General features: G+C 40.9%; 1 protein-coding gene across 1 annotated transcript in view; it reads right to left on the reverse strand.

Moving 5' to 3' along the window:
- The window catches only part of egfem1 (EGF-like and EMI domain containing 1), a 64,821-nt gene that overhangs the window by 23,877 nt on the left and 16,472 nt on the right, over window positions 1-24,472 (reverse strand). Inside the window, exons 5-18 of the mRNA XM_066646873.1 lie at window positions 17,658-17,780; window positions 14,283-14,405; window positions 11,972-12,097; window positions 10,980-11,102; window positions 9,611-9,733; window positions 7,686-7,823; window positions 6,581-6,703; window positions 5,550-5,672; window positions 4,696-4,932; window positions 4,122-4,253; window positions 2,516-2,644; window positions 2,266-2,394; window positions 922-1,056; window positions 169-303 (exon numbers count right to left, since the gene is read on the reverse strand). Coding sequence (XP_066502970.1) covers window positions 169-303; window positions 922-1,056; window positions 2,266-2,394; window positions 2,516-2,644; window positions 4,122-4,253; window positions 4,696-4,932; window positions 5,550-5,672; window positions 6,581-6,703; window positions 7,686-7,823; window positions 9,611-9,733; window positions 10,980-11,102; window positions 11,972-12,097; window positions 14,283-14,405; window positions 17,658-17,780 — 1,899 coding nt within the window. The remainder of the gene's footprint in view (window positions 1-168; window positions 304-921; window positions 1,057-2,265; window positions 2,395-2,515; window positions 2,645-4,121; window positions 4,254-4,695; window positions 4,933-5,549; window positions 5,673-6,580; window positions 6,704-7,685; window positions 7,824-9,610; window positions 9,734-10,979; window positions 11,103-11,971; window positions 12,098-14,282; window positions 14,406-17,657; window positions 17,781-24,472) is intronic.

Genomic DNA, 24,472 nt, shown 5'->3' on the forward strand with positions numbered 1-24,472 from the left:
AGTCATTTCATCTCCCTCTCACTCTGTGTAACTGAGTAACTGAGTCATGAGTTTGTTCACATTTAGTGTGAAACTTCAGAAGGAAACACTTTATAAACCAGTAAACCCAATACAGCAAACACTGCTTTGTGAATGTTTTCATGAGAAACAGAAAAATATAGGTCTCACCCAGTTGGCATTTCTCTCCATACAGTCCAGGAGGGCATTCCCGCTGGCATTCTCCAGTTGTTCGGTTGCACGGCCCGGCGTCAGAGCAGTTACACTGTTCTCTGCAGCCGATTCCATAGAACCCAGCTTCACAATCTACAGACATGTCACACACAGGTTATTCCGGTAAGAGACATGTATCAGTCAGAGAAAGCATCATGAAAGCGACAGTGTTCTTCATCTAGATCATTTATTCATTCATTCACTCATTGTTGTTCATTCATATATATATATATATATATATATATATATATATATATATATATATATATATATGTATGTATGTATGTAACGCAATTTAAAATGTTTAAATAACAATTTTTAACACATTTTCAATATTTACATCATCTGTTGCTGACTGACATTCATTGCAGACGCTGCTGTCAGTTTATTAATCAGTTTATTGACAAAGCCAAGAGGTTTATGTTTGATGGTGAGGTCATGTTTTGTGTGTGATTTTTTGCAGTTTCTCTGTGGCTTTTATATTGTTCATATCAATATCTTTTATATCTTATCGAATGAAATTTGGAAATACATCATGATATAAATGTTGGCCATATCGTTCAGCCCTATATCAACATATACACAGATCTTCTCTGCTGCATCTAATGATATTAGCTGTGCGCCTTTTGTTAGTACCTTTCCCATTGAAAACACTGGCTCATATTTTCCATTGATGTTTGCAGATTAATTTAAAGCTGTAAAGTAATCTACCTGAGTGGCAGCGGTCACCATGGTATCCAGGTTTGCAGATGCAGGTCCCGTTTTGCGGCTCGCATCGGAGTGTGTTATCCTGCTCACAGTCGCACTCCTCAGAGCATCCCACTCCATGTGTCCACTTCGGACAGGCTAACACATGAGATAAAGCTTTTATTAGCATTTCTCTGAAACAGGGAATACACACTGAGAACTACTTTATTAGAAACACCTACATTTCAGGGGTTGTTGTTGTTGTATTTTTAGTAGAATTTCAATTGCTTTTGTCTCTTATTAACATTTTTACCCCAATTAATTTATTCCTTAATTTAGCTACAGAGGCTAGCACATGCTATATCTGAGAACACTGCTTCTATTCAAACATCATCATTAGATAGCTCAATACAGTTGAAGAAGAACACTAACTGCCCAGTATAGGTTGTAAATGATCCAGAAGCTCAGTGATCCAGTCCATAATCCATCACAAACCACACAATCTTACAAATTCACTCTGCACCTGCACTTTATGACTGGAACTGTGTCAATTACTGCACGCTCCACGTTTATTTTTGTCACGCTGCTCTTCCTAACCTATACCTGCAACGCCCATATGTAAATTGAAATATTGAGCATATAGTATGTGTACATTGTACATTAATGTAAGCTATTATTAAGCTATTAATGTTATTTTTATATTTTATTACATACCGCTTATTTTTTTTTACTACTGAGAGGGACTACATAGCTAAGTTTTTCACTCACCTTACACTTGTGTTATATGTTTTAATAATAAACCTGATTTGAGAAGCTCATTGCAGTGCATTATATTAAATATCAAAATATATCTGGCTTCCTCTCAGTGTTTTATCCACATTCTCTTAGGGAAAGTTTTGAGCCTTGGTTCTTCTTATTTCAGGTTTCTGCCTCATGCTCAACCCTACACTTTTTGAGGAAGTGCTCTTGGATTTTAACGACCTCAGAGAGTCAAGACCTTGAATTTATGTCTCCGCAGGATGGCACTATGTCTTCACCATGGTCTGACCATAGACATCGGATTTGGTCACTTGTAACTCAATGTGGCTACGCTTTGTAAAAATCTGATTTAGAGGAATGCTGGCTATGGAAATCAATATCTGATGGCTGCTCTTGTGAACAACCAAACTGCATTTCCACGTATTAGATGGAGGCAAACTGGGACTTAAAAACAGGCTTAAAAAGGCAATTGACTGACACCTGGTGGATTCTTTATAGCACTACGTTATTTCAGTGGTGAAAAATTGATGTACCATATCTTACAGGTTACTGCTGTTATTTTCTCTAGATATTACACATTTTAAAAGCATGCAGTTTAAGGACACTCACGTAAGTGACAGAATTTTCCATAGAGTCCAGGGGCACAGAGACAGCCCCCATACAGGCGGTGGCAGTGTCCATTATTGGGACAGTTACATCTCTTTCGACAGAATCTCCCAAAGAAGCCCTGGGGACAGCCTGGTGATGTCAACACACAGAGAGAAATACTAGACCGCTCTTTAGAGGAGAGGTGTGTGTGTATATGTGTGTGTGTGTGTGTGTGTGTGTGTGCGTGTGTGTATGCGCCTGTGTTTTGTACCATTTTCACAGTGCAGGCCATTGACTCCAGGAGGACAGTCACACTTTCCGCTCACAGGATCACACTGTCCACCGTTCTGACACATACACACACTGTTACACCCGTTACCATATGTCCCCTGCATACACCCTGGAGAGATGTTTGAGCAAGAATTAAATTTCAGATCAATACATCAACTGAATTATTGGATTATGAATTACTCATGAACTGTATTTTTAGAATATCTGGCAATACACATATGAAGATACGATGCAGTAATTCATGACTTACAATTAGCATTTGGTTTGTTTACATTCAGAAGCTCCAAGTCTTTTAAGGTGGAACGGTGTGTTTCAGTAAGAAGTGACTGTAGCTTTTTGGTGTCTGAAGTGTAAATTGTTTGTAAGTGTTTATTCATTATTTGAATTCGCACAGAAACTCATTTGTAACTCAAGTTGTTTAGTTTTGTAGCACATTCACTCTATGTTTACTTTCATGCAGTTAACGCTTTCTCGCTTAAGTAATGTAACTGTAACAGCAGGAATAAGTCAGTGTTACCCCACTATGGAGCAGGAATAGAGCAACGTCCTTATCTCTTTTCATGCTTTTCAACATTTGAAGGACTCTCTGCCGTTTTTTTGTTTATTTTTATGTTACTGCATGCCTGTCTGTTGTGTGAGGCAGGAGTCCATAGCTTATTTAGAACATTGGAATATGAAACATTATGCATTAAAAATTAGAATATCAAATTTGACTGAAATGGCCACCAGTGATTAATAAAAGTCAAGTACACGGTCTCCACAGTAATCCATGCTACATAGACAGCCCCACCATCCTCGTGTGAGTGTGTGTGTGTGTGTGTGTGTGTGTGTTTTGTATTGTATTGTATCAGAACTGACAGACAGCCATAAAAGCACAGCACAAACTGCCCATACAGCTTAACACCAGAACGCCATCTGGACCTCGTAAATCCAATCCAATCCACATTCCAAACGTTCCTGACTTCCAACAGAGTAATGGACAATTCGACAGAAGCCCAGGTACATTTTACAACATCCCAAAGAGAAGTGCAAACAAATGCGGCAACCACATTTGAACCCCAGAGCCTAGGTTTTTGTGTGTGATTGTGTGTGTAGAACTGTGTGATATACACAGAACTCTTTTACTGACTAAATGTTAAAAAAAAATGTTCATGATTTTAATCCAATACACATTTTTTATATACAATTCAGAGAATGTTTCCACACATTCGCTGTTCTGTTGGCACTGGAAAAGCTCTGCTGTTTGTACGCAGCCCTGGCTCAGCAATTAAAAAACAAACTAATTGTCTCGAGTTACAAATGAGTTTCTGTGGTAATTCAAACTGTGAATAAATAAAATATTTACAGACAATTACACTTCAGCCACCAACAAGCTACAGTCACTTCTTACTCAAACACACCGTTCCACCTTAAAAGATATGGAGTTTCAGAATGAACACGAAAAGGAAGGGGGGGTAGGTTTGCTGTGAGAATAGTAGGCCTCCAGAATCTTCTACAGTGCTTTTAAACCTTACTGAATTACAAATGTGCCTTATGTTATGTCTGCAATCTTCCATTTTATCAGTGATAAAATTACTGCAGCTTACTCTGATTACAGGTGATCCCTGTCCAGCCAGGTTTACACACACAGCCCTCACGCTTCTCTCCACACACACCACCATTAACACAGTCCTCACAGGTAACACTGCAGTCCTCCCCGAATGAGCCTGCCACACACACTGATACACAAACACACACACACCCATCCATCGTTACATATATTCAAAAAACACCAACAAAAATATACATTATAAACATGAAGCATGGCTGACTTTAAAATACGAAAATACCAGATTCCAGTCAGTTGTTAGAAATGAAAAATAGTGGTATACTGAAAAATATAAATTTAAAAATATGAAATATAATATAAAAATAACATTTTACTGAAAGAGTATCTGTAAAAATGTTACATTCAAGGTAATATATATATATATATATTCATGGCTGCAATAAGCTTTACATTTAATATAGGGAATGCATTTTATACGATACCAATATTCATGTTGGAGCCTAAAACAGCAAAACATATGCTTCACACAGAGCTTTGCCATTGTGTGTGTGTGTGTGTGTGTGTGTGTGTATGCACATGTATATACATGGGGGTGTGTAGTCCTTTCTTACTGATTCTGCTCATCACAGTGAGTTCTCCTCTCTGTTCTTGGCCGTGTGTGTGTGATGCATAGGATGAGTGTGTATCTTCGTTGTCGTAAGGAGAGTGTAAAGCTGCAGTGTATTGCAGAAGCTGTGGGGGTTGCCGGAATAAGAGATCGGGAAGACGAAGGATTTCCAGCTCCTCTTCATCCCCCTCTTTTTCCTCCTCTTCTTCTACGTCTTCATCAATATCACTTTCATAGAGAGCTGCACAAACACCAAACACATATGAGTTTTTATACTGGAGGCAGGAACAATGGGTTGATTAGTTGTGAATCACACATCTCAGTAATTAACTGGCTCCATGTCACTCCAGAGAACACAGTTCCACTGCTCACCGCCCAGTACAGGGGACAGTATACGCCTATAGCATGGTGGCCTTAGTTCTGAACACTTGTGTCAGCAAATGGTGCAGCGTAAAGTAGCTTTATTTGCTCTTTAGAAGACATAAACCTTTAGAAAAGTAGTGAATACACTGTGGCCTATACATGCTTATGTAAGGTGTACAAACCATTTTTTTAATGTATAATGTATTTGTTACATTAAACCAGGTTGAGAATCATTGAGTGGTCACTGTGCAATTTAAATGCATAGCCTTCACCAAATAACACTTGAAAGAATGTTTTCAAGGTAAGGAATGTAAAGAATATGTATTTGCTTTTTATGCTTAGAATTTTATTACTAACAAAAAATTCTAACACAGCAAAGACAACTCAGCAACAATCTGTTCATCTATTACATTATGTACTATTGAAACAGATGCATTATTACATTCTAAAACAGTGCATTGCTGCAGTATGTAGTGAGTGTAGTGATATACTCACGGAGACATGTTTGCTGGTCATTGTCCAGTCGAAAGCCCTCTCTACAAAAACACTCGTACGATCCCGGTACATTCACACAGTAGTGATTACATCCAGACGTCTCCAACACACACTCGTTAACATCTGAGGAGAGAAATATATACTGACATTTAGGTACTGTCACTTTAACCATTTGGTCAACCATTCATAGCAACTTTTAAAACACAACGTTAAAGGGGCAAAATGAGCTTTTTAATTTTGCTTCCAAGCAGTTGATAATTAGTAGCTCTCCAAACACAGCTCAAAATAAATAACTCTAAAGGTGTTATAGCACCAGTCAGAAATTAGGTTTATTTATTTATTTTATTTTTTTCATGAAATGTTTTTCAGGGGCGGCATGGTTGTGCAGCAGGTAGTGTCGCAGTCACACAGCTCCAGGGACCTGGAGTTTGTGGGTTCAATTCCCGCTCCAGGTGAGGAGTGTGGTGTGTTCTCCCTGTGTCTGTGTGGGTTTCCTCCGGGTGACTGTCTGTGAGGAGTGTGGTGTGTTCTCCCTGTGTCTGTGTGGGTTTCCTCCGGGTGACTGTCTGTGAGGAGTGTGGTGTGTTCTCCCTGTGTCTGTGTGGGTTTCCTCTGGGTGACTGTCTGTGAGGAGTGTGGTGTGTTCTCCCTGTGTCTGTGTGGGTTTCCTCCGGGTGACTGTCTGTGAGGAGTGTGGTGGGTTCTCCCTGTGTCCGCGTGGGTTTCCTCCGGGTGCTCCTGTTTCCTCCCACGCTCCAAAAATACACGTTGGTAGGTGGATTGGCGACTCAAAAGTGTCCATAGATGTGAGTGTGTGAGTGAATGTGTGTGTGCATATGTTGCCCTGTGAAGGACTGGCGCCCCCTCCAGGGTGTATTCCTGCCCAACAATTCCAGGTAGGCTCTGGACCCACCGTGACCCTGAACTGGATAAGGGTTACAGATTATGAATTAATAAATGTTTTTCAGAGTTGATGGTTTCAAACAGAACCCTTGAAGGACCTTTTTTTTTATTAAATAAAATACACTCACCATCACATGCACAGCCATCAGGACTCAGTGTAAATCCTGGCTTGCAGCTGCACTCATATCCTCCTGGATAGTTCTTGCAATATTGGTGACAGCAAGCTTCCTCACTCTCACATTCATCACTGTCTGTAATAAAGTGACACACATAAATGGATAATATTTTTTTTTATTATCAACTTGAATTATTATAATCTCTTGTACATTGTCATATATAAAGTCTACAAGCTGGTGAACCTCGACTATTAGAGTTAATGTTCAGTTAAGGTCTTTATGAAAACAAAACATTATTCTAGACCCCTATTTATATATATAATCACAATAATCAAATCCCACAGCAGAGTTGTCTAAACAGCCCTGTTCAGAATGACCGCTCTCAGAGCCTGTTCCTTTAAATGATAATGAGCCGCTCACAGTTCACCCCGCCCCCGAGTGCACAGCAGTGAGGAGCGAGGAGCAGAATCTCTGTTTTTTTTCTCTCCGTTCTTTTATCTCCATTTTGCTCTTATGTCTGCACATTTCAAGCATTCCTAGCAAGAATCTTCAGAGATTATTATTATTATTATTATTATTATTATTATTATTATTATTATTATTATTCAGTCTACTCCTAAGATTTGTTAAAATAACACAGTATTAACATTGTTAATATTTTACATCGCATTGCTTGGAATCACTTGTCCAAACGTTTGTAGACACACCTTGTAATCAGTGAATTCCACTACTTGTTGAAATAGGTGTTCAATTGCATACACACACTTTGTAAAATCTCCATGGAAAAGTATTGCTCATAGAATGGGACAAATAGAGCACCAGTACATGAGCCTAAGGTCACCATACCCATTGCCAAGTTTGGTCTAAAGAGGTGTAAAACTACTCAGCTTTGGACTTTGGTACAGCATCCAGTGTCTGTAATTCAAAATAATCCAGCATCATGACTGGACTTTTGTGGCTAAATATAAATTTAACCCTCTCAATACAATGATATTCCACTATGTACTGCAATGTCTTTCCTGAAGAATAGAGACTGCAACTACAGCAAACTCAGCACAAAAGTAGTCACTGCCACTGTCTACATACTTTTGGACATGTATTAAGTTAAACTTCTTACCGACACATGTCCTGAGGTCAGACATGAGCTGGTACCCGTGGTTACAGGAGCAGACAGGGCCACTGGTGGTGTGATCACAGTGGTGGGAACACCCTCCATTATTCTTCTCACAGCCGTTCACAATCTCCATCTCAATGCCTGAGTAGATAACAAGGTTTGCGTGCTGTTATTAACGCTGGCTTCTGACTATGTAAATAGGGATGCATTATTTTTTTTCCATTTTTTATTTATTAGAAGTAAGATAGAGCAATTAAAATAATCAAATTTTAGTTATATAGAGCTTTTCACAATAGAAAATCATCACAAAGCAGCTTTACAGAGATCCGGTCCAAGCCTCCAGTGGCAAAAAAAAACTCCATCAGCACACGAGGATGAAACCTTGGAAGGAACCCATTCAGCACAACAAATAAAAAACCACTAGTAAAAATTTACTGAGATATTGGGTTATAGGTGATGGGTCCATTTGGGCTAAAACAGGTTGCTGGACGCTGTGGGAGAGACAAGGTCAAGATCACTCAAAGATATGCCCCACTCAGTCATAACATTAAAACCATTCATTCATTCATTCATTATCTGTAACGCTTATCCAATTCAGGGTCGCGGTGGTTCCAAAACCTACCTGGAATCATTGGGCACAAGGCGGGAATACACCCTGGAGGGGGCGCCAGTCCTTCACAGGGCAACACAGACACACGCACACATTCGCTCACACACTCACACCTACGGACACTTTTGAGTCGCCAATCCACCTACCAACGTGTATTTTTGGACTGTGGAAGAAACCGGAGCACCCAGAGGAAACCCACGCGGACACAGGGAGAACACACCACACTGTCACAGTCACACAGCTCCAGGGACCTGGAGGTTGTGGGTTCGAGTCCCGCTCCGGGTGACTGTCTGTGAGGAGTTGGTGTGTTCTCCCTGTGTCCGCGTGGGTTTCCTCCGGGTGCTCTGGTTTCCTCCCACAGTCCAAAAACACACGTTGGTAGGTGAATTGGCGACTCAAAAGTGTCCGTAGGTGTGAATGTGTGAGTGAATGTGTGTGTGTCTGTGTTGCCCTGTGAAGGCGCCCCCTCCAGGGTGTATTCCCGCCTTGCGCCCAATGATTCCAGGTAGGCTCTGGACCCACCGCGACCCTGAACTGGATAAGCGCTTACAGATAATGAATGAATGAATGAATTAATGAATGTTCTATCATACATTTGTACAAGTGATGCAGCTCCAGTGGAATCATGGGATAGGACAGGAGTGTGCATGGTTTGGGGACTTTTCGCGTACGAATACTATGTATTCACCCTAGACATTCTCGCTTACTGCGTTTGCGTACTGTTCAGTATGGAAGTATGGGATTTCAGACGCAGCCTGGTAGCAACATGGAGGAGAACCTAAACACAAAGACGGACCGAGCGACTTGAGCAGCCCGTACCAAAGAAAAATGCTGTATCTGTGGTTTGGACATGTTGTGACTTTAGTGACGACGACACTGAGCATGAAAAAAGCAGTTTCAGACCAAAGTTAATCCCCCACTCTGTTTCACACTGAAAACAATCACAAACCGAATATGAACAGAGCACGGCTCAGACACAGAGACAGAGCTCCCAGCAACATTAGAAACACATATCTCACAATTAAGCCTTGAGCAAACCATGACAATCAGCTCATTGGCTGTCCCTCCTTGAATGACTATTTTCCATTCAACTGCTGTGTAATAAATCCCTCCCATTATAATGAGATAATCAATGTGGTTTTAATGTTATGGATTATCAGTATATATGGTAAAAAACTACCTTTCATGAGGCTGAATGTTGAGAAATAGTTGCCTGTTTGCTGTGAACATTCAGCAATGTTTGATTTCAGTGTTAGGTTGTGTGCCATGCTCCCCTATTTCAAAGTGTGTGTGTGGAGGTGTTTGTGTCTGCACTCACGGTAGCACTGCCTCCCATCCATCCCCAGCTCAAAGCCAGGATTACACACACATTTGAAGGAGCCCAGCATGTTCACACAGCTGTGAGCACATCTGGCCTGACCAGAAACACACTCGTCAACATCTGAGGAGACAAGAGATATGCAAAGTTATTTTAGCATGCGATTTTTACACACATTCATTTAGAGAAATTTAGATTTAAATGTAAGTGTAGAATCATGATTTCTGAGTTTTTCAGCAGGTCTAGATTGTTTTAGAAGAGGCCATGAAGAGATTTCTAAGATAGGATTTCTCGGTTAGGTTTAAAGCCATTTTACATTTTAATTAATGTCTACCCTTACCCTGGTTTCTTTCATCTTTGTACGTCTGTAAATGTATGGAAACAGAACCAGATAAAGATGAGCTTCCAGGAAATTATTAAAAATCAGTGCTAATATCATGCCTTGTATCTAGAAAAAGATTGTGAAGGACTAGGAGATAGCAGCAGATTCTACGATGGAGTTTTAGGGCCACGGTGTTCAAAAAATAATCAAGATTCAGAGAAAAAAGTCAGAATTCTGAGAATATTCTCAGAATAATTCCGAGAAAAAAAACCTGTTACTACACTGACCCTTTGCAAATAAGATATGTCTGCCTCGAAGAGGGGTATAGTAGCCTAATCCAAAAGTAGTATCAAATTCAGGGTCGCGGTGGGTCCAGAACCTACCCGGAATCACAAGATGCAAGGCAGGAACACACCCTGGAGGGGGCGCCAGTCCTTCACAGGACGACAAACACAAACACTCACACTTATGGACACTTTTGAGTCGCCAATCCACCTACCAAAGTGTGTTTTTGAATCGTGGGAGGAATCCAGAGCAAACCAACGCGGACACTGGGAGAACACACCTCACAGACAGTCACCCGGAGCGGGACTTGAACCCTCAACCTCCAGGTCCCTGGAGCTGTGTGACTGTGACACAACGTATAATTGTAATTCAAACAGTCTCCTGCTCTTTTGTCATTTTATGTTTACTGTTGCAGAGTATTACAAATGACAATTGTCACTTTGTTTAAAAAGTGATAACATAAAAAAATAGTATTAATATGCTATGTTCATACTGCATATCTGTCCAATTTAAGATGGAGATGCGGCTGAGTTTAAACGGCCAGATTCACCCTGAGTCAACGCCGTCATTCAAGGACAAAAGTGGGCCATAAGAGAACTGCAGACGGGCCACATCTGGGCCACATATTCACTGCTATCTGGTGATCTTGGTGGTCTCCATTCCAATGGCAGAGACTACAGTGATTAGATGAGTTTGTGTGAGTGTGATGTTGTGTATGCGTACCCTCACATCTTACGTCTGATGCCAATTGTGTGTATTTACCTTCACAGTTCCTGTGGTCTGTGGCCAGTGTGTATCCAGCTTTGCAACTGCACTCTATGACTCCACTCTCACTACTGCACAACTGAGAGCATCCACCATTACCCTTCAAACAGTGGTCCTTCACTAAACACACACACACACACACACACACACACACACACACACACACACACACACACAGCAACACAAATTATCATTAAACATATTCAGGTGTTAGGAGTACAAATATGTTTAAGAGTGCTTTTGTGTAACATAATTGTTCTTTTGTTATTTTACAGCAACCGTAGCATCATATTAAAAATAACCTAAAAATGAAGTATTAACACACTATGTTCACGATGTCTAACATTGAAATCACTATCTATAAATCACCTAAATCAAAAGTCACACGTACTTTTAGATGTAATGTTATCCCTAAGAACAGAACAAATCCATCACCTGATAAATAATAAATTCTCACTCGCCATTTTCACACTACTTCATTATTAGGTTGTTTTATGATGAATACATGAGAAGTCTCATTTTAACGTTACACAACAGTTACAATAAAATGATAAAAGAGTAGGAGAATGTTTTTATGTTGGATTAGAATTATACATTACACAAAAACTAAACTTATTTGTACAAATAATACTTTAATAAATGCGTTTGTATAAAGGTATCTTTTCAGGAGAAGAAAACATAGCAGTGTGTTTGAGTAGGTTTTTAGATCATTATCGTTTGCCACAGAGATAGCTTCTATTTCTCCATCTCTCAGCACAATGCTCAGCTCTCATCTCTCAGCTTTTGTCTTTCTTTCTTTTAACGGAACTGGTTGGTTATTGTTCTCCTCTAAATGTGTTGAGCTGTGCATTGTACAATTTTGATACTGGCAAACTTTGGTTGTGGGAGATCTGGATAGGAGTGGAACTGGCAATAATTTAAAAAATGGTGTGTGTGTGTGTGTGTGTGTGTGTGTGTGTGTGTGTGTGTGTGTGTGTGTGGTTTCTTACATTCACAGTGTCTGCCGTCACTCTTGAGCTGGTAATCATGGCGACATTCACACTTGAACTGCTCATTGCCCAGGTCCACACATGAGTGTTCACACCCGCCATTCTGCACCGAACAAGAGTTCACGGCTACGGAGAAACACACACACGCACACAATCTTAGTTCCAAATGTCAAATATAGCAGTCTGAACGCATGTTTGCCAGGAATAATATAATACCTTGCAATGACAAAGCCATATTTCAAAATAAGAGCTGTGTTTTTAAAAAAGAAGGATAAAAAAAGAGCTCTTGTTGCACAAGATAAACATTTTGATTTGGATCCTACACACACAGATTTTCCTTCTTTCTCCCTATCTGTCTCTCTCTCTATCTCTGATTGATGATATCTCTAAGGGAATGTCTCAGATCCGCTGTCCTATGCTAACGACATCACCAGGCATGTCTCTGAGCGATGATACGACTGAACTGTAGCAGAGCCTGCTTGAGGGTGATGAGATAAACAGTGTTGAAGTGGCTGTATCTAAAGTATTTTTACCACTACAGCACTGAGAGAGTATGTGTGGCTACATGTATGTGCTGGCCTTAATCCTTATGTGTGTATAGAGTTGCATTTCCAATAATAACATTAAAAACAGTACAACCTAAGACATAACTAGCATCACATCCAGAACCTTTAATGACCACACAGCCAAGCTGGAGGTACTTGCTATCTGTACAGTTCCAATATAAAGGAACTCATTAAATATAATACAAATATGATATGGAATAACCACACTAAAAAGCAACCTAACATCCTCCAGAAGTTAAATAGTACAGTGTCTGCAGTGCTGAGCTGAAAGTGGCAATGGCAGAGGCTCTATTGTCCCTATTACAGCTCAGTGGAACATTACGATCACTTTGAAGCTGTAATTTTAAGGTAAAGATGCTACCTACTGTTGCTTTAAGGTCATTCCACATGTGAATGCCAAGAGTAGCTAGAAGCTATGGCCCTGTCCCTAGTGGCTCCCTAAGCCTCATGACTCTCCTCATAGTCCCTGCTTTGGTGACTTCAAAAACAACAAGCACATCAATAGAGAAAAAGACCAGAAGTGCTTGGTTCAACACTGAGACACTGGCCCATATGTAACATGGGCTTGTCTACACCATAAAGTGGCTGGATTTAGATTACAGCATAATGCAGCGCAGTGACAAGTTAAAATGGTGCATAATTCTTGCTCTCATCTGAATATCTCTTTCTCTCCAATTTTTAATGGTCCTTGGCTTTTTGTCAAAGACTCTTGTATAAGAGTCTGAATCAGGGCATTACTTCATTTTGGGTGGGCGTTTTGATTATTTGGGCGGGCAAATGAGCAGTGTCTTGACATGCATGTGGACGCATGGACCGATAACGATGAAATCGACACCTTTTGTTTCATTTCATTCATTTCTTTTTTAGGCAGATTCCACAGGTGGACACATCATTCCTCTTGGTGGACAATGTCCACCTCAGACCACCTGTAGAGACTCCCCATAGTTGCAGTCCTTGCCAAAGTCCAGAGTGAGGGTATATGAAATGAACACACTAGCCCTCATGGTAGTGCCTCATGGTTTTGAGTAAGTGTGGACTTAAGGCAGTGGGATTCAAACTGTGGGGCGCACCCTAGTGGTAGGACGTAAAGACATTGTAAAAGGGGAACTGGTGTTTTCTGAGATTGCAAAAAAATATATATTTAAATGATTCTGTCTAAAAATGGTTTTATTTTCATACTCATGACATTTCCTTCATTTTCACAAGTGTCAGGTGTAAATCTGAGCATGTTTTCTGTTCATATGAGCAGAAAAGAGGAGAAGCTCTTATCGTCATGTGCTGCATTTTTATTTTGAACTGGAGTCAGTTAATAATACATAATAAAAGTCCTGGGCAAATGGGATGACCTGATTTTATAAATACGCTGCAGTAGTTTACATGATGACAGTTTGGTTTTCTTGAGGGTGGCTCATCTTCACAAGAAACTGGCAAATCTCTGAATACTTTTAAGATTGTGCCATTTAGGCCTGGATTTCTGACTCTTCATCAGTTTCAGCAGCCTATCAGCTGTGTGTTTGACTGTTATTTAAAATGCAAATTAAAAGTTACTGTCACTGATCAATGATCTTAATCATCAAGAGACATGGCTGTGTTCTACAACAGATAAGTTGTTAATCAGGCATGGGCTAGAGGAGCATTTTGATTCATTTTCATTTTTAGGCACATCACATTTTTAAATCACCAATTTAAAGGTACTATGTACATGAGTGCATATATTTGTTTGTGTGAGGTGGATATGGTCTTACCTAAACATGTGCGAGCATCAGCGTGCATGCGAAACCCTTCCCCACACTCGCAGTAATACGAGCCCAGTGTGTTTACACACATCTGCTGACAGCCACCGTTCAACTCCTCACACTCATCTATATCTGCAAACACACGGAAACACAACATTATCAACAAAACCACACACTGTAAATCACATACAATGTGCCATACTAATCACAAGCCTATACATCTAATTCATGCAAATATGAGCCAATAAAAAGAAAACGTGTCGGCAGCTCGCGAGACAATGGTTGTCCTCACAGGCAGCTCTTGCCACTGTACTGACCAGAGCCTAAAACTGTTCTTAAACCTTTTTAATTTGTGGATGGTAAGTGCCACTGCGAACCGAGATACTTGAATTCTTTCACTTGGGGCAGGTTCTCACTCCTTACCCGAAGGGAGCATGCCATCTGTTTCCAGTTGTAAAAAAGAGATACAACCTCTAATGCTTCTCTGCAGCCCCCCTAGTGCCACCCAGTTTAAGAACCGCTGCCTTAAATCAATGGGGAGGAGAATGACAGAGGGAGGAGTGGTTTCCTACCCTACACCAAAAGATAAATAGTGTAGTTTCAGCAGTGTTGAGCCCAGAGTAGCAATGACAAAAGCTATAATTTCCCTATTACAACTCGGTGGAGCATCACAATGATTTTGAAGCTGTAATCATAAGTTAAAAATGCTACCTATTGTTGCTTTAAGGGCAAGGCTGGGGAAGGAGTGTACCTTGCCCTTAAGTTTCTGAGATTCAGACTTCCTCTGGGTCTGAGGATGCTGGATCTGTGGCAGCGCAAGGAGACCAGTGGTTGCCCCTATGACTGATGCATGGTAGGTGTAACCTAATAAAGTGTGGGGTGTGTGTGCTGCTCTGGGGTGCTGGATCAGTGAGTGTGTAGATCTGTGCTAAAAGCAGATCATTGGTTGCCCCATGGGAACCGTAAGAGGAGCTCAGGAGTCAAAATACCAAATCTAATCTAGCGCTGCCATATATTGTAGACATTAATTAAGTGTACCAATGATGACTGGACAGCACTGTTTCACAATCTCACACACCATTACCTCACAGCACAGCTCTGTGATGACACATTTAAACCATCGTTAGGTTCTTTACTAAGTTTAGTCAAAGCGTATGAAGTCACTGCAAAACAAGAGTCCCGCTGTTCATAATCAGAGCTGATGAGAACAGCTTCTAAACAGACTCTAAACATCTCTCTCCATGCACACTTTCTGTCTGTAAGATTCTACCTGCATTACCGGCATTAGAAAATGGATATTCCTGAACGTCAGTATTCCATAAACTCTGGTACACTGAAGAATATGCAACAGTAAACAGACATGGACAACAATGCTTTTATGCATTTTAAAATCTACTAGAACCTGCCCAGTATTTCAGAATACAAATATTCCAGATAGATTTTACATAACATTTTTCCAAAATGCTATGTTCTAAAATTAACTAAACAACACACATGCATGGAAAAAGATTCTAGGAATCCTCTAGGACATGACAGAGCTTATGGGAATACCTGCATTCCAGGTAAATATTCCAGAACCGTGGAATCCTGAAACCAGCATATTCTAGTTTCTTCAAAACAGCAGGTATTACTGTTTAGAAGTTGCTTACAAGTTTCCACAACATGTCAGAGTTTTTTGGAATTCTGGAATTCCGGAAAGTCCATTTGGGATCTGTCATAGTTTGATATTGAACAGATTTCCATGTCTTCTGTTGAGGAACGGTGCCCAGACAGTATTTGACCATTGCTGCATAGGTGATTAAGATTTAGGGAACATCTGCTCAACACATCCACACCGGACCTCCTTCCTGTGTGTGTGTGTGTGTGTGTGTGTGTGTGTGTGCCAGAAGTTACTTCGAACTTATTTTAAAATTCTGATGCATTACAGTATTTTCAAATACAAGCAGTCATGTGCAAAAGTTTGAGCACCAAAATTAATTATTCGTTTTACTGATTTTTTTTTTTAATTAAAAATACGTACACACACATAACCCTTCCACAGCTGGATCCAGATGTGCCATGTCTGTCAGTAGCTACTCCATCATGAATGATCCTCCAGAGTAAATCTACAGTATGCTTCTCTACAGGGGGTTAATACAGAGACCTGCACATGGCCCTCAGAGGAAAGTCTGGCCTGAACAACTCTTGACAGCATCTAATGCTTCAGGACATTCATTTTCTTTCTTCTCCTCTTCACAAGAACTGTCTATTTTATCAGCTCAGCTGACCATATAGAAGCATTTTGTAGCTCTACAATTACAGACTGTATTAGAGCTGTTGCTCTGCATACTTTGTTAACTCTCTTTCCCCCTGTTTTTCAATGCACTGGACCCCCACAGAGCAGGTGTGATGTGGTGGTGGGTCTTTCTCAGCGCTGCAGTGACACTGATGTGGTGGTGGTGTGTTAGTGTGTGTTGTGCTGGTACAAGTGGATCAGACACAGCAGTGCCTTAGTGTTAAAATGTCAGGAGCATTAATACTGCAACAAAGAGTGAGGGAGATGTACTTTATTGGCAAAGGTTTTCACTCGTCTGCCTTCGCACGCATATGACATTGAGTGACATCCCATTCTTAATCCACAGGGTTTAATATGATGTTGTCCCACCCTTTGCAGCTATAACAGCTTCTGAGAAGGCTTTCCACAAGGTTTAGGAGTGTGTTTATTGGAATTGTTTACCATTCTTATTTGAAGTGCATTTGTGAGGTCAGACACTGGAGTTGAGGCCCGGCTCTTAGTCTCCACTCTAATTCGTCCCAAAGGGATTCATCCAATTCATCTAATTCACACCAAACTTGCTCGTCCATGTCGTTTTGGACCTTGCTTTGTGCACTGGTGCACAGTCATATTGGAACTCTTGAGACTTGGAAGTGATTGAAACACCTGCATTCAATGATTTGAGTGGGTGAGTGAATACTTATTACTGTATATTGTATATTTGACTTGATATACAACAAGACATGACTTAGATGAGTGTGTGTGTGTTTGTGTGTGAGTGAAGAGTGAAAAAACACCATTCTGTCTGTCTCTTTCTCTCTGTCTCCTTCTCTCTTAACTACCGCACAGCTGCCATGCTGTTGTTTTTTCTCTGGTGCTTCACTTGCTCTGACTCCTCACCAACTGCACCCCAACACCTTCAGCTTGTTCATCATTTGATTGTGTGTATGTTCACCTCCTGAAACGTCAGCGGATGTACAACATATGGCCAAATGTTTTCACCTGCTCATCAAAACTTGCTTCTAAACATGAATGGAATGGTTATGGTTAGTGTTTATTTCCACGTCTTTCCCTTGTCCTTTTTAAACAAAGTAGTGCACTAGTGTATAATTTAGTGTGTGTGTTGTTACCCTGGCAGGTCTTGCCGTCTGCTTCCAGTGTGCTGCCCTCAGGACACTTGCAGTAGAAACTGCCAATTGTGTTACAGCACATCCCCTCACATCCACCATTAGACTTCTCACACTCGTTCACATCTAATGAGAGAGAGAGAGAGAGAGAGAGAGAGAGAGAGAGAGAGAGAGAGTTAGATAAGTAATTTTACATTGCAGTGTCTAATTTCATTAAACTGACACAAACATTTAAATAAAAGCAATCATAAAATGGGCTGATCCCTGGGGTGTCCTGAGCATTGAAGAACAGGAGAAAAGGGGACTAACAAAGCAGAGCTGTGCAGAGCAACCGATGGACTACAGTCTGTAATTGTAGAACTAAAGGGTGCTTTTATATGCTCAGTGGAGCTGAATTACAGGGTACCAGTTTTTCTCTGGCTAGGCTGAGTGAGAGAAAAATGAGTGCGTGCGTATGTGAGTGAGTGAGTTTGAGTGCGTATGTGAGTGAGTGAGTGAGTTTGAGTGCGTATGTGAGTGAGTGAGTGAGTGAGTGAGTGAGTGCGTATGTGAGTGAATGCGTTTGTGAGTGAGTGCGTATGTGAGTGAGTGAGTGAGAGCGTATGTGAGTGAGTGAGAGCGTATGTGAGTGAGTGCGTATGTGAGTGAGTGCGTTTGTGAGTGAGTGCGTATGTGAGTGAGTGAGAGCGTATGTGAGTGAGAGCGTATGTGAGTGAGTGCGTATGTGAGTGAGTGCGTATGTGAGTGAGTGAATGAGTGAGTGAGTGAGTGTGTATGTGAGTGAGTGAGTGCGTATGTGAGTGAGTGCATATGTGATTGAGTGCGTATGTGAGTGAGTGGGTGAGTGCATATGTGAGTGAGTGAGTGAGTGAGTGAGTGAGTGAGTGAGTGAGTGAGTGCTTATGTGAGTGAGTGCGTGCGTATGTGGGTGAGTGAGTGCATATGTGAGTGAGTGAGAGCGTATGTGAGTGAGTGAGTGAGTGTGTGAGTGAGTGCTTATGTGAGTGAGTGAGTGTGTGTGAGTGAATGAGTGAGTGCATATGTGAGTGAATGAGTGTTTATGTGAGTGAGTGAGTGAGTGTGTATGTGAGTGAGTGATTGAGTGTGTATGAGTGAGTGAGTGCATATGTGAGTGAGTGAGTGTGTATGTAAGTGAATGAGTGAGTGCAAATGTGAGTGAGTGAGTGTGTATGTGAGTGAGTGAGTGCGTATGTGAGTGAGTGCATATGTGATTGAGTGCGTATGTGAGTGAGTGGGTGAGTGCATATGTGAGTGAATGAGTGAGTGAGTGCGTATGTGGGTGAGTGAGTGCTTATGTGAGTGAGTGAGTGCGTATGTGAGTGAGTGAGTGTGTATTGAGTGAATGAGTGAGTGCATATGTGAGTGAGTGAGAGCGTATGTGAGTGAGTGAGTGAGTGCGTATGTGAGTGAGTGAGTGCGTATGTGAGTGAGTGCATATGTGATTGAGTGCGTATGTGAGTGAGTGGGTGAGTGCATATGTGAGTGAATGAGTGAGTGAGTGCGTATGCGGGTGAGTGAGTGCTTATGTGAGTGAGTGAGTGCTTATGTGAGTGAGTGAGTGTGTATGTGAGTGAATGAGTGAGTGCATATGTGAGTGAGTGAGAGCGTATGTGAGTGAGTGAGTGAGTGAGTGCGTATGTGAGTGAGTGCGTATGTGAGCGAGTGCATATGTGAGTGAATGAGTGAATGAGTGAGTGTGTGAGTGAGTGAGTGCTTATGTGAGTGAGTGAGTGTGTGTGAGTGAATGAGTGAGTGCATATGTGAGTGAATGAGTGTTTATGTGAGTGAGTGAGTGTGTATGTGAGTGAGTGATTGAGTGTGTATGAGTGAGTGAGTGCATATGTGAGTGTGTGAGTGAGTGCGTATGTGAGTGAGTGAGTGTATGTGAGTGAATGAGTGAGTAAGTGCGTATGTGAGTGCGTGAGTGTGTATGTGTGAGTGAATGAGTGAGTGCTTATGTGAGTGAGTGAGTGAGTATGTGAGTGAGTGCGTATGTGAGTGAGTGTGTATGTGAGTGAGTGAGTGTATATGAATGAGTGAGTGCGTATGTGAGTGAGTGTGTGAGTGAATGAGTGAGTGAGTGAGTGCATATGTGAGTGAATGAGTGAGTGAGTGAGTGTGTATTTGAGTGAGTGAGTGCGTATGTGAGTGAGTGCGTATGTGAGTGAGTGAGTGTGTATATAAGTGAGTGAGTGTGTATGTGAGTGAGTGCGTATGTGAGTGAGTGCGTATGTGAGTGAGTGAGTGTGTATGTGACTGAGTGAGTGCGTATGCGACTGAGTGCGTATGTGACTGAGTGAGTGCGTATGTGAGTGAGTAAGTGAGTGCATATGTGAGTGAGTGAGTGCGTATGTGAGTGAGTGTGTGTGTATGTGAGTGAGTAACTGAGTGCATATGTGAGTGAGTGAATGAGTGACTAATTGATTGATGGAGGGAGGGAGGGAGGTTGCATTGCTTCTAAAAATAAACTAACCATAAAGAGTGAAACATTGTATCAGAGAATGTCTGTGAAACTAAAAAGTAAACATCCATGTCATTATCCATTGGGTTAAAATTTTACTTTAAAATTACAGCTTCAAAATAATTGTGATGTTCCACTGAGCTGTAACATGGAGAATAGAACATCTGTTGCTGCTACTTCAGGCTCAGCACAGCAGAAACTGCACTATGTAACGTTTGGAGGATGGTAGGAAACTAACTTCTCTGTCCTTGATTTCAGGACTATGATGTAGAAGTGAATTACACTCTGCAACTGTAGAGGGAGCTCAGGAGCAAAAATACCAAATCTTATTTAGTGTTCTTTTAAGAAGGCGTTATTCTAACATAACTATATGAGCTATATAAACAGAGCTACAGCTCTGTTGTTAAATCTCTGATTTTGTTCTAAAAAATAAAAGGACAATGGTATTAAAAATATTGAATACTGTTATTAAAATGACAAACATCATGAATGACAAAATGAATACAAACTCCTCCAAAATAATATCTGTTTGGTTTGGCAAATGTGAACAAACCAATTAATAAATATCCAATTACTGAAGCTAATGAAAAAAAATAGAAACACATTACAGAACGAGCATTGACCTAAGGGGAGATAATAATAATACTAATAATACTACTACTAATAATAATAATAATAATAATAATAAGGGAAAAAGAAACATTTCAAAAGAAAAAACATAATTATCCCAGAGTTACAAAACCCAGCATGGCTTCTAGGCAGGACGGTCAGAGGTCAGAGGTCACCGTGTGGTTTTATTTGAGCTGTCTGCTTTTTTGACAGGACACAGATGCTTCTGTACAAATCCAGCAATTACTTCCCCTGACTTTACACGCAAACGTCAGAAGGTTTTTCTAATGAATCCCCCCCGCTGAGCTCGTCCTGGTGTCTGTTTGTTCTGGAACCCCTCAGCATGTACACACTACACAAATACACACACACTGCGTAAATAGTTTCCAGCTTGCTTGTATCGTTAGCGATTTCCTTTAGTATGGGCCTTTTAATAATGACTACTATCTGTAGTCTGTAACTATTAACAAAGCTCTCTCTCTCTCTCTCTCTCACACACACACACACACACACACACACATTATGGTGTATCATAAATAAAACCTGGTAAGAAAACTAAAGTTTAACCTATTTTCCAGAATCTGTAACTGTGATTTTAACACTTTTAAAATCACAACCCTGAAGGGATCTGACATTCAAAGATTTAGTGAATATAAATAGCTTGGCACATGGCCGGATGACAAATGCACTTTTAAAAGCCATGTTAACTGAGGCATAAACTTGATTGATTTCCTTTATTGAAACAAAATGTGTTTCCCAATGCGCCCAAGGAGAAAGATCCCTTAAGGGACACTATTGTCTATTCATGATTATGATGAAGCGATACCCACATGCATTCGCAAATACTCTTAAATCCTTAGACTCTGTTTATCACACTACTCTAAGACTCATTACAGGTCACTCCTACAGTACCCACCACTGTATGCAGCATGTTTGGCTGGTCATATCTGGCTGTGCATATCTGAAACACTTACTGGCATTATGCCACCTTACATCACAAATACAGCTCATTGTATATAATAATCCAAGTTATCTGACTCCTTCCAGTGACTGGATCACCCCTCAGGCACCAAGAGCTTTTAGTGAACTGGGAAAGTCTGTTTTAGCTACGGAGAAGAAAGCATGTAGCTGCTTTAGTTTTGTGCTACCTTAAATACCCCAGTTTCAGCCTGGTCAAACTGCTAATGTGCCTACTTTACGTTGGTGCTAATGTTAGTACCCAGGAGGTAATGAAAATTCTTGTTAGGAAGAGAATGAAGCTGAAACTTACTACTTGTTTTTTGCTAGTGTATTTAATCCATTCCACCTTAAATGAACCTGCAGTTGAATTATGAAGCTATCACACTATTAAAATGAACCCTGGCTGTCAATATTTATATATCCCAATATAACCAGTAAAATTAAAACATGCTGTACTAAATATAGACAAATCCATGTCGCTAGTATGGGTACAGAGACTACCTGGAATCACTGGACGCAAGGCGAGAACACACCCTGGAGAGGGCGCCAGACCCTCACAGAATGAAACACACTCACACATTCACTCACACACTTACACCTAGGGACCCAATCCACCTAACAATGTGTTTTTAGCCCGTGGGAAGAAAACTGAGAACCCGGAGGAAACCCATGCAGCCACTGGGAGAACACAATCAACTCCTCAAGTTATGTGTTTTCATGTGTAAAAGAAAGTTACCAGCTACAGAAGCAGAACATTTTCTGAGCTAATTAGTGCTTTGTTATAGCCTGAGAAGAACAATTAAAATATATTTTACAACAAGGTGATATAATTAATATTGAAGCATATATGAAACCACTGACCTATGACACTGAAAATAACTCTGCTGCAAAAGCATCTCACACAGGACACGGCTTCCCAACTAGCCTTGGAAGACAGCCATCCCAAAACAGATACATGAATTCCAAGGAAAACTGACAGTCGGGAGCCTACACACCACGGATAGGACACCAGTCCATCACAGAGCATCACATACTTACCCGGTGTCTCACAGTTTTACACAGCCAGTCGAACTAACATCACGTTTTTGTTTGTTTTGTGGAATGAATCCCATGGAGACACAGGAAGAACACACCAAACTCCACAAAGACAGTGACCCGGGAGCTGTGTGGAAGCGACTTCATGCCACACACATGTCCATTCACCATAAGCAAAAGTGTCCAGCTGCTCATCTGTGAGGCCATAGAAACCAAGGATGGGTCGCCATAAGAACACACCAGGCCACACCCACACTTGATCTCTAAAGCTGCACATGATTGTCTTCACAGGGTAGGAGAAACTGTCATGAAAGTATTCAAACCCTACACATGTTAAAGAGATAGGTGAATGTAGTGTTAGGGATCTTTATTACCTTAAGACTCCTAATGGATAGTGTTCTTGCCAAAGCAGGGAAAACAACCCTAGTCTGTCATGTGGAGCTCAGTGTTGTTACCCACTATACGTACCAAATATTCTAATATTAAGTTAGCATGTTACTGGCAAACTACATGAAACCTTTGTATTTTGTAACCTTTTATGATTTCAGAACCAGTACCACATTGCACAGGCCCTATCACTTGGAGATCATGAGTTCGAATGAAGGTAATGCACTAGCAATCCAAGGCTGGGAGCCCTAGATCACTTTTCCACTGCATAGTACCTACTCTACTGGACTCTTCTCTCTGTGTGGTGCCTGGGACCTGATTGGTTATATACACACAACTACCCCCTCAAATGTATGTGCTGTTGTCCCAAACCCCATTCTCTAACAGGAACTGTGGGCTTTGGAAACCACAACGGCGGCGCTGACCTTAAGAGTTGTTTACTCATTGTGTACTGACATGTTTTTGTTGTTGTTGTTTGGGACTGAACATAACTTTGTCACCAGTTCAGACAGATCAGTAGAGTTTGTTCCTTCCTTGTTGCATTGTGTGGCATAGAGTGACGACTCTCTCTGGACAATCAATGCTGATTTTAACATTTCTGGACAGTTTGGGTTTTCCTCTGATGCAGTTCAAAAAGAATTTGTGGGTTGGCCTCATGACTCTCCCGCTGTGTGCAGTTAGGGGAGATTCACAGAAAAGGTTGAGTTCAAAACCATTTGGGGTAAAGATTGCTGCACAAAACCCTATAAATCAGAACCGAAACTAAAATATTCCACTCCATTTTTTATTCAACTGGTCATCTTAATGTCAAGCTAGAGATCAGGATTAAGGCACAGCAGGACTCTGGTAACTATTTTAGTCAACTTTATTCTCACCCCCTGTGATGTTAAACCCCCCTGTGTTGTTAAATCCATTAGCAATTGCATCTTCTTGACCTTCTTGACCTTTATGACCCCAGCCCCTTCCAAAGTTCAGACTTTTATCCCATTAACAAAGGGAGAAGGACAGGAGAAAAACACATTCAGCTGCTATGCCTCTGCTTTTGCTATCAGTGAATATTTGGCTAGAAGTCTCTTTACTGTGGCAATGCCTTGGGTTCCAAACCAATGGATGTGTATTTTGTGTTATAGTCACATATAAAACCTTGAATAAGTCAATGGCCAATTGTTTTCTTTGCAAAGAGAAGTAAACCCAAACTGAATATGGCATTTCTGCTAATTTTATCGCACAATCCTTTATTTAATATGTTTAATATATTGTGTGTGGGGGGGGGGCATTAATTGAAACAGGTGCATGCAGGAAAACACGTATAAAAACATTTTATCAGTCCAAAATCGCCAAGGCA

Source organism: Hoplias malabaricus, chromosome 1 (assembly GCF_029633855.1).
Source record: "Hoplias malabaricus isolate fHopMal1 chromosome 1, fHopMal1.hap1, whole genome shotgun sequence".
Lineage (NCBI taxonomy): Eukaryota > Metazoa > Chordata > Actinopteri > Characiformes > Erythrinidae > Hoplias > Hoplias malabaricus.